Source organism: Schistocerca gregaria, chromosome 1, assembly GCF_023897955.1.
Source record: "Schistocerca gregaria isolate iqSchGreg1 chromosome 1, iqSchGreg1.2, whole genome shotgun sequence".
NCBI classification, from domain to species: Eukaryota; Metazoa; Arthropoda; class Insecta; order Orthoptera; family Acrididae; genus Schistocerca; species Schistocerca gregaria.
In genome coordinates this window covers 942,290,204-942,304,864 of record NC_064920.1, presented here as the reverse complement: position 1 = coordinate 942,304,864, position 14,661 = coordinate 942,290,204, and the positions used below count along the sequence as shown (strand labels likewise).

Below are 14,661 nucleotides of genomic sequence, written 5' to 3'. Positions count from 1 at the left end.
TGAAAGGAACCTAATCGGTATACAATCTGGACCTGAAGACTTGCCCGTATCAAGCGATTTGAGTTGCTTCGCAACCCCTAAGGTATCTACTTCTAAGAAACTCATGCTAGCAGATGTTCGTGTTTCAAGTTCTGGAATATTCCATTCTTCTTCCCTGGTGAAGGAATTTCGGAAAACTGCGTTCAATAACTCCGCTTTAGCGGCACAGTCGTCGATAACAGTACCATCGGCACTGCGCAGCGAAGGTATTGACTGCGTCTTGCCGCTTGTGTACTTTACATACGACCAGAATTTCTTCGGATTTTCTACCAAATTTCGAGACAATGTTTCGTTCGTGATGCTGCAAAAACAACTATAGCACTGAAATGCAAAGACTTTCCAGTTGTATCAGAGTAGTAGGCTAAACCACACAAAGAAGTGAGTGAAGTGATGAAACCATGTTAAGGATTAACTGTCAAGGTGGTGAACAGTATGTGACAGATAGTCATATTATGGTTCTCACTTATGGTCTCATATATGTTTGCTAGAAATTATAAATTAAAATTTATCTCAGGTGATGTAGAATGTGGCCAGTCTGCTACACAAATAACTGATTACATGAATGAAAGACACTTATATAACAAACAGTTGTAGTGCCCAGTTGTTGGACCTCAGGTTTAAGTTACTGGCATTTAGTGTTGACACTGCTGTCCATTCAATCAAACCCCATTGCAGGAATTAATGTTAAAAGTGTGGAGCCAGAATACCTGGATTAGAATAAGAAATTGATTTACAGTTAGTAGTTTACAAAAGGGCTACCATAACAACCACCAACAGGAGAAAAAACTCAGTCGCACCTTCTGTTTTATTTACAAATGGCTATTACTCCATGGACAACAACTAGGGCCATTAACAAACTGTTGTGACTCACCTTAGACATGTACTTTGTTTCTTCGTGCTATTTTTTTTTTTTTTAATAATGTGCAACAGAATGTACGTAGCTGATAGAAAAAGTGATAAGACTATCACGACCCAGCAAGGCAAACTCAGTACCTTAAGTTAGCAAAAAATGTACTGAGATGTTCAGTACTGGATTCAACAGCTAGTGTCATGGTCATATTGAGCACATGGGTAATAGTGAACTGCCTATGTCACCCCTTTCTGAGTCTTTCACTTATTGTTATTCTAATTCAGGTATAAACATAACAGAACCAAGTCACCACCAACATCATGTGCAAAAATCTCGTCAAGTGCCACAAATCAGTCAGCCCACGACATCCAAGTGCAAACAGCAAAAAAATGTGCAGCCACACTCCAAATCAGTACCACTGGAAACTGTTACAAGATCTTCAACACGAAAACGCAGACCTCCAGCCTACAGCCAGGATTTTTTATGTGCAAGAACACCAGTAGCTCCCTGCTAGCAGCACACCAAAGGAAAACAAGTGCAAAACCAAAACTACAAGAAAACCCGGTGAGTGGTGTCAAAAATCATTTCATTGGAAAACAGTCACTATTATCCTTTAAAATTTTACACCATAATGTGCAGTCAATGTTTAATAAGTTACTAGAAATAGAGCTCTTCCAAAAAAACAAAGTCACACTTATATGTTCTCTGTATTACTGAACACTGGTAAAAAAAAAAAAAAAAAAAAAAAAACACTTGGCGAAATTACTCTAGCTGGTTATTCTTGTTGGAACAAAAGTAAGGGAGGTCGTACAGCAATCTATTTCAAAAAAAATTTAAGCTACAAAAGCCTCACAAAGTACAATAAAATAGAAACAGACTTTTAATTCTCCTTAATTACCTTAACAGACTACAACCTATTGATACTGAATGTATATAGAGCCCCTGATGGGAACATCCAAACCTTCAATCACTCCCTTGAAGCACTAATGACAAAAATTAACTCACTAAACAAAAATCTATTAACAAGTGGAGATTTTAATATTGACTTCCTCACACCTGGAAAAAACAAAGATAAATTGTTGAATATTACGAATTCATTCAACCTATCCCCAACTGTAAACACACCAACCAGGATCACAAAAAAATGAAAAACAGCTCTAGATCAGATTTTCATAAACACAGACAAACTACACCACTCAATCGAAGTCATCAGCACACGTTACAGTGACCATGAACTCCAAATAGTAAAGGTAAATGTAAATTACATAAGACAATATCCCACAAAAACTAAAATGCAAAGGCAATTTAATGATGATAATGCAAAGCTTTTTAACTATCTGTTAAGGGCTGAAAACTGGGCAGAGGTCTATAAAGAAAATGATGTCAACTACATATTTAATTCCATCCATGAAACATTTCTCCACCACTTCAATACTGCATTTCCACTGAAATCCAGGAAAATAGGAAACAAATACACAAACTCATGACTAACAAATGGGATAAGGATCTTCAGAGGGAAAAAAAAAACACGTGACTTAAAAAATAATATGAAACACAATGCAGTCAATGATCAGTTTAGGTCATATTGTAAGACCTATTTTGAAATCAACAGAAAAGTAATTCAACAAGCAAAAAAAATTATACAATGATAAATTTATAAGGGAATCTAACAATAAAATGAAAGGCTTGTGGACAGTTGTAAAAAATGAAACAAACAGTAAGCACCATGTTATAAACAAAACATTAAAACTAAACCTAAATGATGAAATCACATCAGACCTCGACAAAATAGTAAATGGTTTTAATGACTATTTTAGCAAAATAGCAGAAAACTAGACTAGGAGTGACACATCATACATTTCATTTATTCTGCATATATTTTAAATCCACCAGTAAAACGGCTACCTACGTAAGGATGTCCTGGGGAAAAGAAGTAGAATACCCCAAAAGTATTTATTGAAAGTATTTTTATGTGGTAGTGATACTATACCTCCAGAATAAACTTGTCCCTGTTGCAGAGGCCCCACATGGGAGCCTATCTTCAGGGCTCCAGTGACAGTGTCCACCTGTCGAAGTATTGTGCCTTCTCCAAAAAATAAAGGTTTTCGGGCATCTACCACTATGGTGTCAAAATAGGTCTTCCAGTCTCTGTGGGGTTCATCTGGCTAAATAAGGAAAACAAACATCTTAATGAATACAAGCATGATGGTACGTTATACCTCACTAATGCTAACTGAGTGAATGTAATATGCTATCATGCACAAAATATAAACACCTTTTAGACTAAAATGCATCTACAGATTCTTTTTCTTTGAACACGAGACAGAATCAGAATAACAAGAGTCTGTGACGAAGCAAGCAGAGATAGTTTTTACTTCCTCTCTTATTTCGCAATCTGCCTCCATAAATTCATTTTTGACTAATTATCATTAACATACATGAGCATAATTTGAACTTCCATAAAATAGAATGGTTGGCCCTCAGTTTTAAAGAATATAAAACCAGATCTAATTTTGTGCTTAGTTTTATGTATGTAATTGATTTTCTAATTTATTTTTACTATTCCTAGTTAGTATCTTTTGTTATTGGGTTAAATCAGTAATTGTTTTGTAACTCAAATTCTATTGTTGACTTATAAACAAAGATAAATTCTGCACTAATTCTAAGTATTTGGAAGATGAAACACTGGTGTTCTTTAAGTATTTATTTGGCTATATTCGAAAACATGTTAGCAAAGCCAGCAGTTAATTAATTCTAAATTAATTACCAGTTCTGTCAAAAGTATTGTTTGTATAACTACATACGTTAATTTCATAATTTAAACTAACAATTCGGCTTGCAGTAGAAGAAACTGTTAAAAACAAAGATTTTTGCATGTTTTCAGTTAGTTGAATGAGGTTTGCTTTAATTGTAATTTCTGTAAATTAAACTTTGAACAACGTGTAGTTTCTAGGCCTATTATTGTGATGATATATAAGGGCCCGATTTTTGGTCCCGAGACGGTCAGTCCATGGCCAAGATCCAGACGAGGAACCAGTATTGGTTAGATCAACAACAATGCATCCATTTAATTGTGAAATAAGTATAATAGGCCGTGTGCTATAACAATGACAGTGTCTGTTCAATACCTACCGCATTAAGCGGCAAGAACTGTGTGGTTAGGTTTTTACTGCTCGTAGATGTTCAACACTAAACTATTGTAGCAGTATGTTGATGTTTGCTTGCAACCTATTAAGGAGACTTGTTGAATGTTAAACAATAGTGCACTGGCCATATAACTGTGTATTATTGGGGGGGTTGTGAACAGTGAAAGTAAAGAACTTAAAACACAAATGTGCACCTGTCAGTTACATCATTTAAAGTAGTCAGTACTAAACTTCCATTCTCCATTATTCAGCCAGTATCACAACACAGTACGTTGACACCAAGGACAATCAATGAAGAAAGAAAGAAAGAAAGAGGCTAATGTCACAACTCTACCCACCAATTTTTAAAACATATACAATTTTTTGCAGTACCTCCCAGACACATCAATGACAAAATTGATTTTCATTCTCCAGCTTCATGAACTAGTTTATTTACAGTAGGATATAAGAGAAAAGGGAACAAAGCACATACAGCAAAGATACACTATCAATGCACTATCCTTTGCAAATAAGTTCATTTATATTATCAATTAATTTCATTTAATCCCTCGGTACACTCATTGTCAGACTTTTACTGGAATACTGCACCATCTCAGACCAGCCTTACCTTTGAAAGAGGTGTAGTACATTTATTTTATGAGATTGGTCTGATTTCTGGTTTCATATCATTTCTCCAGATTCAATATCTTTTTAATACTACTACCAGTACCACAACATGCAACAGCCCTATTCATGTTATCTAAACTCTGAATTTTTTTTCTGGCTTCCCGAGTTCTGCTTCTGCTCCTTTGTCATGTAGACTGATAGATTAAGCCAAAAAGGTACCATACAATTTATGTAAAAGTGCAGTATATGGCCTTGATTTATGATCTTATTTTATGTTCCTGTATCCACATGTCACATGTAGAGCACATAAATCCATGGATGTTTTGCAATGTCTCGTCAGTACTAATAGGTCTATCATTTTTCCTTTTTACTATTTAATTCAATTTTCTGACATCCAATACAAAATTGACACCTTCATTCTTTTTGTCTGCTACTGTGAAAGAATTGCTGTATCAACATGCTTATTCAACAATTCCCTGCACCTTGCACAGAAACAAATATCCTGTGCTTTGTCACTCCATTCACTTATTGTCTAGCCACAGAGGAGCACTCCTCTCATCACTTGGTATGACCCCCAGGATTGGAGCAATGCATTCTCCATCATGGTTTCGACTACCTCTCATCGTGCTCTGAAATGAGGAATGTTCTCCCCACTACCCTTCCCACCCATCCCACTGTGGTATTCTGCCACTCACCAAATGCAAACATTATCCTTGTCCATCCCTAATCCACCCCTTCTACCAGCTCCTTGCCTCATGGCTCATATCTCTGCAATAGATACAGTTGCAAGACCTGCCCCATAAATTTTCCCACCACCATCTATTCCACTCCTGTCACAGACACCTCCAGCCCCATCAAAGGCAGGGCTTTCTGTGAAAGCAGCCATGTGATTTACAAAATATGCCAAAGCCACTGTCTATGTGGGTGTAGCATGTAACAAGCTATCTGTCTACATGAATGGCCACTGCCCAACTGTGGCCAAGAGACAGCTAGACCATGCAGTCACTGAACATGCTGCCCAACATAAATAATATGCTTCAGTTATATGTTTCACTTTAATGACTGTTCACAGCCTGCATCATCCGGATTCTTCTCAACATCAGCTTTTCTGAACTGCACAGGTGGGAACTCTCCCTACAACACGGCCTTTGTTCCTGTAACCCCTCTGGCCTCAACCTCCGCTAGTCCCTATCTTCCACTTACTTATCATCCCTGCCGCCGTTGGATAAGCAGCTGCAGCAGCAAGTCGTATAACCCTAGCCTACTTGTTTGTTAGATAGTTTAATTAACTTGCATTGTTTAATTCATATATTTCGGGCGTATTATAGTATTTGAGGGTTGTAGCATCGCGCGTTAGTACCTGAATAGTGCAAATTCGCGTAGTCGTCTGTCTTATGTTTTTGTTTTGAACAGCCAGTGTCGGTTGGTCACAGTCAGTGTGCTCCCTGCCGCCGTTGGATAAGCAGCTGCAGCAGCAAGTCGTATAACCCTAGCCTACTTGTTTGTTAGATAGTTTAATTAATTTCTTTGCGTGTTTTTGGGTACTTGCATTGTTTAATTCATATATTTCGGGTGTATTATAGTATTTGACAGTTGTAGCATCGCGCTATAGTGTTTACTTCGTAGATTCTTATTTAAATTGCGTGCGAGTTTCGTATAGGAGGTGCAATTTCGAGTTTTAGTTACTGTAATCGTAAATTCAGCAGATTGTAGCGCAGTCGTTAGGCATTTGTACAGGTTAGTTGATACATTCTTTGCGTGTTCCGCTTGCGTTATCTAGGCACGGACTCGTGTTTCGGTAACTGTTGTTAAACATCGATTAGAATGGACAGGGACTGCGATTGCTGTGTTCGGATGAGGGCTGACTTGGCATCCCTTCGCTCACAGCTGCAAACGGCGCTGACTTCGGTCGCGCAGCTTGAGGCTGTTGCCAATGGGCACCACTGTGGGGAGCCGGATTCGGGTATCACGGGGATGTCAACCTCGTCCCGTCTGTCCCTAGATCGGTCTGCCGCTGTGGTTGCCCCGGTTGCTGCCCGCAGTGGGGCTGAGCCCTCGCCTGTGGTTGATTGGGAGGTCGTTCCAAGGCGTGGCAGGCAGCGAAAGGCGTCCCCGGAGGCTGATCAGAAAGCCTCCCCGGCGCGTCTGACAAACAGGTTTCAGGCACTGTCTCTGGATGAGCCAGATGCAGCTGCCTGCCCTGTTTCAGAGGATCATTCTCAGCCTTCAAGGTCAGGGCAATCGCAGAGGGTGGGCTTACTGGTAGTTGGGAGCTCCAATGTTAGGCGCGTAATGGGGCCCCTTAGGGATACGGCGGCTAAGGAGGGGAAGAAATCCAGTGTGCACTCCGTGTGCATTCCGGGAGGAGTCATTCCTGATGTGGAAAGGGTCCTTCCGGATGCCATGAAGAGCACAGGGTGCAGCCAGCTGCAGGTGGTGGCACATGTCGGCACTAATGACGTGTGTCGCTTTGGATCTGAGGAAATTCTCTCTGGATTCCAGCGGCTATCTGATTTGGTGAAAGCTGCCGGTCTTGCTTACGAGATGAAGGCAGAGCTCACCATCTGCAGCATCGTTGACAGAACCGACTGCGGACCTTTGGTGCAGAGCCGGGTGGAGGGTCTGAATCAGAGGCTCAGACGGTTTTGCGACCGTATTGGCTGCAGATTCCTTGACTTGCGCCATAGGGTGGTGGGGTTTCGGGTTCCGCTGAATAGGTCAGGAGTTCACTACACTCAGCTGGCGGCTACACGGGTAGCGGAGGCTGTGTGGCGTGGACTGGGCGGTTTTTTAGGTTAGAAGGCCTCGGGAAAGTGCGGGATGGGCTGCAATGTCAAAGGGTGCTTGGCAATTACAGGACGTGCTTGGATCAAGGAACAGTCGGACTTATAGTTGTAAATTGTTGTAGTTGCGCTGGAAAAGTCCCTGAGCTTCAAGCGCTAATAGAAAGCACAGAAGCTGATATCGTTATAGGTACAGAAAGCTGGCTAAAACCTGAAATAAGTTCTGCAGAAATTTTTACGAAGTCTCAGACGGTGTTCAGGAAAGATAGATTAGGCAGAATTGGTGGTGGAGTGTTTGTGTCTGTCAGTAGTGGTTTATCTTGTAGTGAAGTCGAAGTAGATACTCCGTGCGAATTGGTGTGGGTGGAGGTTATACTTAACAGCCGAATTAAGTTAATAATTGGCTCCTTCTACCGACCCCCAGACTCCGATGATACAGTTGCGGAACAGTTCAGAGAAAGTTTGAGTCTCGTAACAAATAAATACCCCACTCATACGGTTATAGTTGGTGGGGACTTCAAACTACCCTCGGTATGTTGGCAAAAATACTTGTTCAAAACCGGTGGTAGGCAGAAAACGTCTCCCGAGATTGTCCTAAATGCATTCTCCGAAAATTATTTCGAGCAGTTAGTCCACGAACCCACGCGAATTGTAAATGGTTGCGAAAACACACTTGACCTCTTGGCCACAAACAATCCAGAGCTGATAGAGAGCATCATGACTGATACAGGGATTAGTGATCACAAGGTCATTGTAGCTAGGCTCAATACCATTTCTTCCAAACCCATCAGAAACAAACGCAAAATAATTTTATTTAAAAAAGCGGATAAAGTGCCACTAGAAGCCTTCCTAAAAGACAATTTCCATTCCTTCCGAACTGACTATGCGAATGTAGACGAGATGTGGCTCAAATTCAAAGATATAGTAGCAGCAGCAATTGAGAGATTCATACCTCATAAATTGGTAAGAGATGGAACGGATCCCCCGTGGTACACAAAAAAGGTCCGAACGCTGTTGCAGAGGCAACGGAAAAAGCATGCGAAGTTCAGAAGAACGCGAAATCCCGAAGATGGGCTAAAATTTACAGACGCGCGAAATTTGGCACGTACTTCGATGCGAGATGCCTTTAATAGGTTCCACAACGAAACATTGTCTCGAAATTTGGTAGAAAATCCGAAGAAATTCTGGTCGTATGTAAAATACACAAGCGGCAAGACGCAGTCAATACCTTCGCTGCGCAGTGCCGATGGTACTGTTATCGACGACTGTGCCGCTAAAGCGGAGTTATTGAACGCAGTTTTCCGAAATTCCTTCACCAGGGAAGAAGAATGGAATATTCCAGAATTTGAAACACGAACATCTGCTAGCATGAGTTTCTTAGAAGTAGATACCTTAGGGGTTGCGAAGCAACTCAAATCGCTTAATACTGGCAAGTCTTCAGGTCCAGATTGTATACCGATTAGGTTCCTTTCAGATTACGCTGATACTATAGCTCCCTACTTAGCACTCATATACAACCGCTCGCTCACCGATAGATCTGTACCTACAGATTGGAAAATTGCGCAGGTCGCACCAGTGTTTAAGAAGGGTAGTAGGAGTAATCCATTTAACTACAGACCTATATCATTGACGTCGGTTTGCAGTAGGGTTTTGGAGCATATACTGTATTCAAACATTATGAACCACCTCGAAGGGAACGATCTATTGACACGTAATCAGCATGGCTTCAGAAAACATCGCTCTTGTGCAACGCAGCTAGCTCTTTATTCGCACGAAGTAATGGCCGCTATCGACAGGGGATCTCAAGTTGATTCCGTATTTCTAGATTTCCGGAAAGCTTTTGACACCGTTCCTCACAAGCGACTTCTAATCAAGCTGCGGAGCTATGGGGTATCGTCTCAGTTGTGCGACTGGATTCGTGATTTCCTGTCAGGAAGGTCGCAGTTCGTAGTAATAGACGGCAAATCATCGAGTAAAACTGAAGTGATATCAGGTGTTCCCCAGGGAAGCGTCCTGGGACCTCTACTGTTCCTGATCTATATAAATGACCTGGGTGACAATCTGAGCAGTTCTCTTAGACTGTTCGCAGATGATGCTGTAATTTACCGTCTAGTAAGGTCATCCGAAGACCAGTATCAGCTGCAAAGCGATTTAGAAAAGATTGCTGTATGGTGTGTCAGGTGGCAGTTGACGCTAAATAACGAAAAGTGTGAGATGATCCACATGAGTTCCAAAAGAAATCCGTTGGAATTCGATTACTCGATAAATAGTACAATTCTCAAGGCTGTCAATTCAACTAAGTACCTGGGTGTTAAAATTACGAACAACTTCAGTTGGAAGGACCACATAGATAATATTGTCGGGAAGGCGAGCCAAAGGTTGCGTTTCATTGGCAGGACACTTAGCAGATGCAACAAGTCCACTAAAGAGACAGCTTACACTACACTCGTTCGTCCTCTGTTAGAATATTGCTGCGCGGTGTGGGATCCTTACCAGGTGGGATTGACGGAGGACATCGAAAGGGTGCAAAAAAGGGCAGCTCGTTTTGTATTATCGCGTTATAGGGGAGAGAGTGTGGCAGATATGGTAAGCGAGTTGGGATGGAAGTCATTACAGCATAGACGTTTTTCGTCGCGGCGAGACCTTCTTACGAAATTTCAGTCACCAACTTTCTCTTCCGAATGCGAAAATATTTTGTTGAGCCCAACCTACATAGGTAGGAATGATCATCAAAATAAAATAAGAGAAATCAGAGCTCGAACAGAAAGGTTTAGGTGTTCGTTTTTCCCGCTCGCTGTTCGGGAGTGGAATAGTAGAGTGATAGTATGATTGTGGTTCCATGAACCCTCTGCCAAGCACTTAAATGTGAATTGCAGAGTAGTCATGTAGATGTAGATGTAGATGTAGATCCCCTTCTTTGCTCTCACGCCAGTACTTCACATGCCTGCTATCCCACCAGTGCTCCTACCAGTCTTTTCCCCATCTCTACTTCTCTTTTAACCCCCCCCCCCTCCTCCTCTCCCCAAACACACCCTACTGGACTGGACCTAGAAGCCCTGTCCTATCCTAACCTGTTATCCCTCCCCCTCCACACCCCATGCCTCACCATGTCAGACACAGTTACAGTCTGTGTGTGTGTGTGTGTGTGTGTGTGTGTGTGTGTGTGTGTGTGTGTGTGTGTTTTCTATCTCGTAAGAAGGACTTTGCTCGAAAGCTTAATATTTTAGCAGTATTTTTCACTGTATCTGTCTGCAACTATGTGGTGAGTAGCAATCCATCCTTTTCATTTTATTGTTATTCTATCACAGATTTTCCATTATTTAATTCCCCTTGCTGACATTTTTATGATTTCCTTCCTTACTGTCTTTTGTCCTGTGACCCATCCCTCCCCAAAAATTATATGATTCGATTTTATAAAAGAAGGTTCACATGGTTACATTTGAAAGTTACTTTCAAAATCTTTTACTAATGCCACTCAATCCACAAATATTGCACAATTTTGTAAAACTTTTTCCTTAGTCCTACTTTTGGCTACTGGGTATTCCTGTTGTGTTTTTTATCCTCTCCTTTACTTTCAGTTTTGTTTATTGGGTATTTTGAATCTTGTTCTTATTTTCCATTGGCAACTATCTGAATCTCATATCCATTTTGAGTCTTGTTCTTATTTTCCATTGGCAAATATCTGAATCTTATATCCACTTCATTTTGTTCTTTATTTCTATCCTGTAACTGATTATGCAGCTTTTCTTTTTAAAGTAGTAGAACTTTCTTTATAATGCTAAATATAGCTGGCATTAGAATGAGTAGTGCTAAGTGATATAGTGATAATTTATTGTTGATATAGTTTACAGATTAACTTTCTACAATTTGCTTGCCTTTTGTTAATACATAAGTTGGCTCAATAAGGAAAATGAATAAAAAAGTGAAAGGGGCGGGGGGAGAGATTGCTGACATAGAGAGCTAAAACGAAGTATAAATGGTTCAAAAGTCTTAGTCATGAGCCACAAAGACTGCAGAAAAACATAATTTTAATTCCAAAAATCAGATCCTTTGTCTCTATCAGCTCAAAATAAATAAATTAAAATCTTGGCTACTACAGTCACACAGTCGAAACCTTACAGGAGGCAAAATTCCAGTGCTGCTGAAAGACACATTTTAAGACTGAGAAAACTTTTCCAAGCTTTTGGTGCTGCTAGTTGCAACCTCAGGGAGGAAAGATGACTAGATTGGGAAGGTTACAAAGTAGGGGCAAATCACTCACATGACACAATTAAAGAGACCCATCTGTCTTGTGGGCAAAGGGGGGGGGGGGGCAGGAGGGGGGGGGGCAAAGATCTGTCCTACCTGAGGAATGAATTAATATTCCAAAAGCTAAGAAAATTTATTTTTCCACTTTTAAAGGTGTGTGTCAGCAGTACTGAAATTTCACCTACTGAAGATAAGTACTGATCTGGCATTGTCTCTCTTCGTGAATTTATAGTTTTCTTACATGAATATTTCTTTTGGTACAACAATTAGCAATGTGGAAGATAATGCAGTTTCTGTAACTGTCCTCTCCTGTAAATCAATAGCTCTTCTGTGACTTTACCCTGTCACTTCAGTGGTCATTTGCCTGTAATAACTTTTTCCTGTACAAAGAAAACAGCGAATATCATGACAACAACACAAAAACCGAAAACAGTTTGCGCACTGAATTGAAAAGACTAAATCTAGTTCAGAAAGGAGTTCATTACTACAGCATTAATCTGTTTAACGCACGCCAACTGCATATCAAATGCCTTCATGAACAACTGGCAAAATTCAAACAAACTCTGAAAGAGTCGCTGATAGAGAAATCTTCTTATACAGTTGATGAAGTTTTGAAAGAAAATGAATACCACTACTATACTTACAACTGTTTTACAAATACTTAATTTTGAGCACTAGCATAGATATTCAAAAATTTAGTGACTGGTATTTACATATTTATTGTAATACTTAGCTTAACATCAATTCCTGTACATATTATTGGTCTTCCTAAAGTGTAACATAACTTTCTGTTAACTCAGTATATGTTCTTAACTTTATATTTATTTACATTTTATCTTTTATTGTATTTATGTAAGTTACGCAATTCACATGCTACCTGGATCTCCAGAACATGAAGTAAATAAATAAATACAAATAAAATGCAAAAAAGCTATATGCAAGCACAAATTCTTGTGAGAATATTCACCACTTTAAATTCACGGCAAGATATCAAATTCTGTGTATAGAATGCAATGGTACATTTCAAACTCTGAGACTAGAAGTTACTTTCTCACTACTTACTCTTGCTCCATGAGGGAAATCAAACAGATGTTTCATTATCTTGTCTGTAAAACAGTAGTCACTGTTAGTGAGAAGGAACACTTTTGCTCCACTCTCTCGTATCCTTGTGAGGAACATGGGCAGCCTTTCATCTTTTTTCACGTATTCATCTAAGTTTTTAATAGTCTCGGATTTTAAATCTCCCTGAAAAACAAAGAAAAATCACATGTAATACCTTATAATTTTTTGAAATATGTAAAAAAATAGCTAATGAAACTATATTAATAACAAATATAGGCATTCAAAAAGTTTACCCATTTATAAATTTCCATTTCATGAATGAAAACAATACACAGCATGCAAGAGCATTTCATAATACAGCACTTATAGAATAATAATAATAATAATAATAATAATAATAATAATAATAAGCCCAAAACCACTAGCGTTTGTTCTGGAATCCAGCGACTAGCAGTCAGCATCTGTTCACCTAGTTGGTGCAGCTGCTCGATGTTTTTCTTGATCTCAACAATCAAATCATAAACATGTGACCTTCACAGAAGATCACCACAAAACAAGTTTCAACTTGAATAAGCATGATGGAACAAAAGGAAAGAAATACACTACTCCAGGCATCAGTCTCTAGACTGAATCTTCCTGGTCATCGGATTCTGGAGGACCAGAAGAGATGGAGCTTCTCAAAATCTCTAAGACCAAAATAGAAAAACTTCATAGGAGCTCCAAACACAAACACACTCTCCAAAGTAGGTAAACTCAAACAACTCACAAATACTATGGAAAAATTCCACATAAAAATCCTTGCGATTCAAGAAACACGATTTACTTGCGAAAATCATTTTGATTCAGGAAACTTCAGAATCTACAAAGGAAAACCTGCAGTCTAGCTGAGCAAGGGACCCAAACTGTTTGGCACAGCTTTTGTTGTGCACAAATCAATTATAAACTCCATAGTAAACTTCCATTCAACATCACAAAGAATCTCGACAATCTCAATAAAATCTGGGAACAAGGCATACATACTGATAAATGCATATGCCCCCACAAATGATTACAAAAGAGAAGATCCAAAGGCAATAGATGACTTCTGGGAACTACTGGAGGAAACCTCAAATAAAATTCCTACTCATCACGTGAAAATTGTGTTAGGAGGTTTCATTGGAACACTCTGCAAAGAGAAAAAATTCAGGAAAATAACAGGAATTCATACAACTCACAAGAGAACAAATAAAAACGGCGAGAGACTGATAAACTTCTGCAAAAATTTTGATCTTAAAATCATGTGCACACAATTCCTTAAACCTGCAAACAAACTTACAACATGGAAATCAACAAATTCAACTTATGTTGAATTTCAGATAGACCATGTTGCCATATCTAATAAGAATACCAAAGAAATACTCAACGTACGAACAAGAAAGGGATTTTTTTGAGTCAGACCACCATCTGCTGCAAACAAAGATTAGATTTCAACCTAACAGAAAGAAACCACCAATGAACAAAATAGTTAGAATTGATCCGAATACCTTAAACTTAACAAGAGGGAAATTCTCAGGAAATTGGGCAATCAAACACAACAAACTGGAATGAACTTGCATAAGTACTGAAAAACACTATGAAATGTGGCAACCCTCAAGAAAGAGAAAACACAGATGGTGGAACAGTGCATGTGATCAAGCAATAGAAGAAGAATACAAGCTTGGAAAACTTTCAGTAGCAACAAAACTACAGAAAAATGGCAGGAATTTTTGAGAATACAGAAGAGTTCATCCACGGAAATATGAAGAGAAAAACGTAGATATGATAAAAGCCAGCTTAAAGAAATTGAACAAGAATTTATCAAGAAAAACATTAGAATTTTTTTACAAAATTTTCAAAGAAAACCTAACATGGTATCAACCACCTAATTTGCACTTTCACCGTTCTGATG

General features: G+C 39.3%; 1 protein-coding gene across 5 annotated transcripts in view; it reads right to left on the bottom strand.

The window, feature by feature from the left end:
• Positions 1-14,661, bottom strand: part of LOC126275603 (cytosolic purine 5'-nucleotidase) — a 413,580-nt gene that overhangs the window by 46,865 nt on the left and 352,054 nt on the right. For all 5 annotated transcript variants that reach the window (XM_049977212.1, XM_049977210.1, XM_049977211.1 and 2 more), the window contains exons 7-8: positions 12,735-12,917; positions 2,880-3,054 (exon numbers count right to left, since the gene is read on the bottom strand). In XM_049977212.1, the coding sequence (XP_049833169.1) occupies positions 2,880-3,054; positions 12,735-12,917 (358 nt within the window). The remainder of the gene's footprint in view (positions 1-2,879; positions 3,055-12,734; positions 12,918-14,661) is intronic.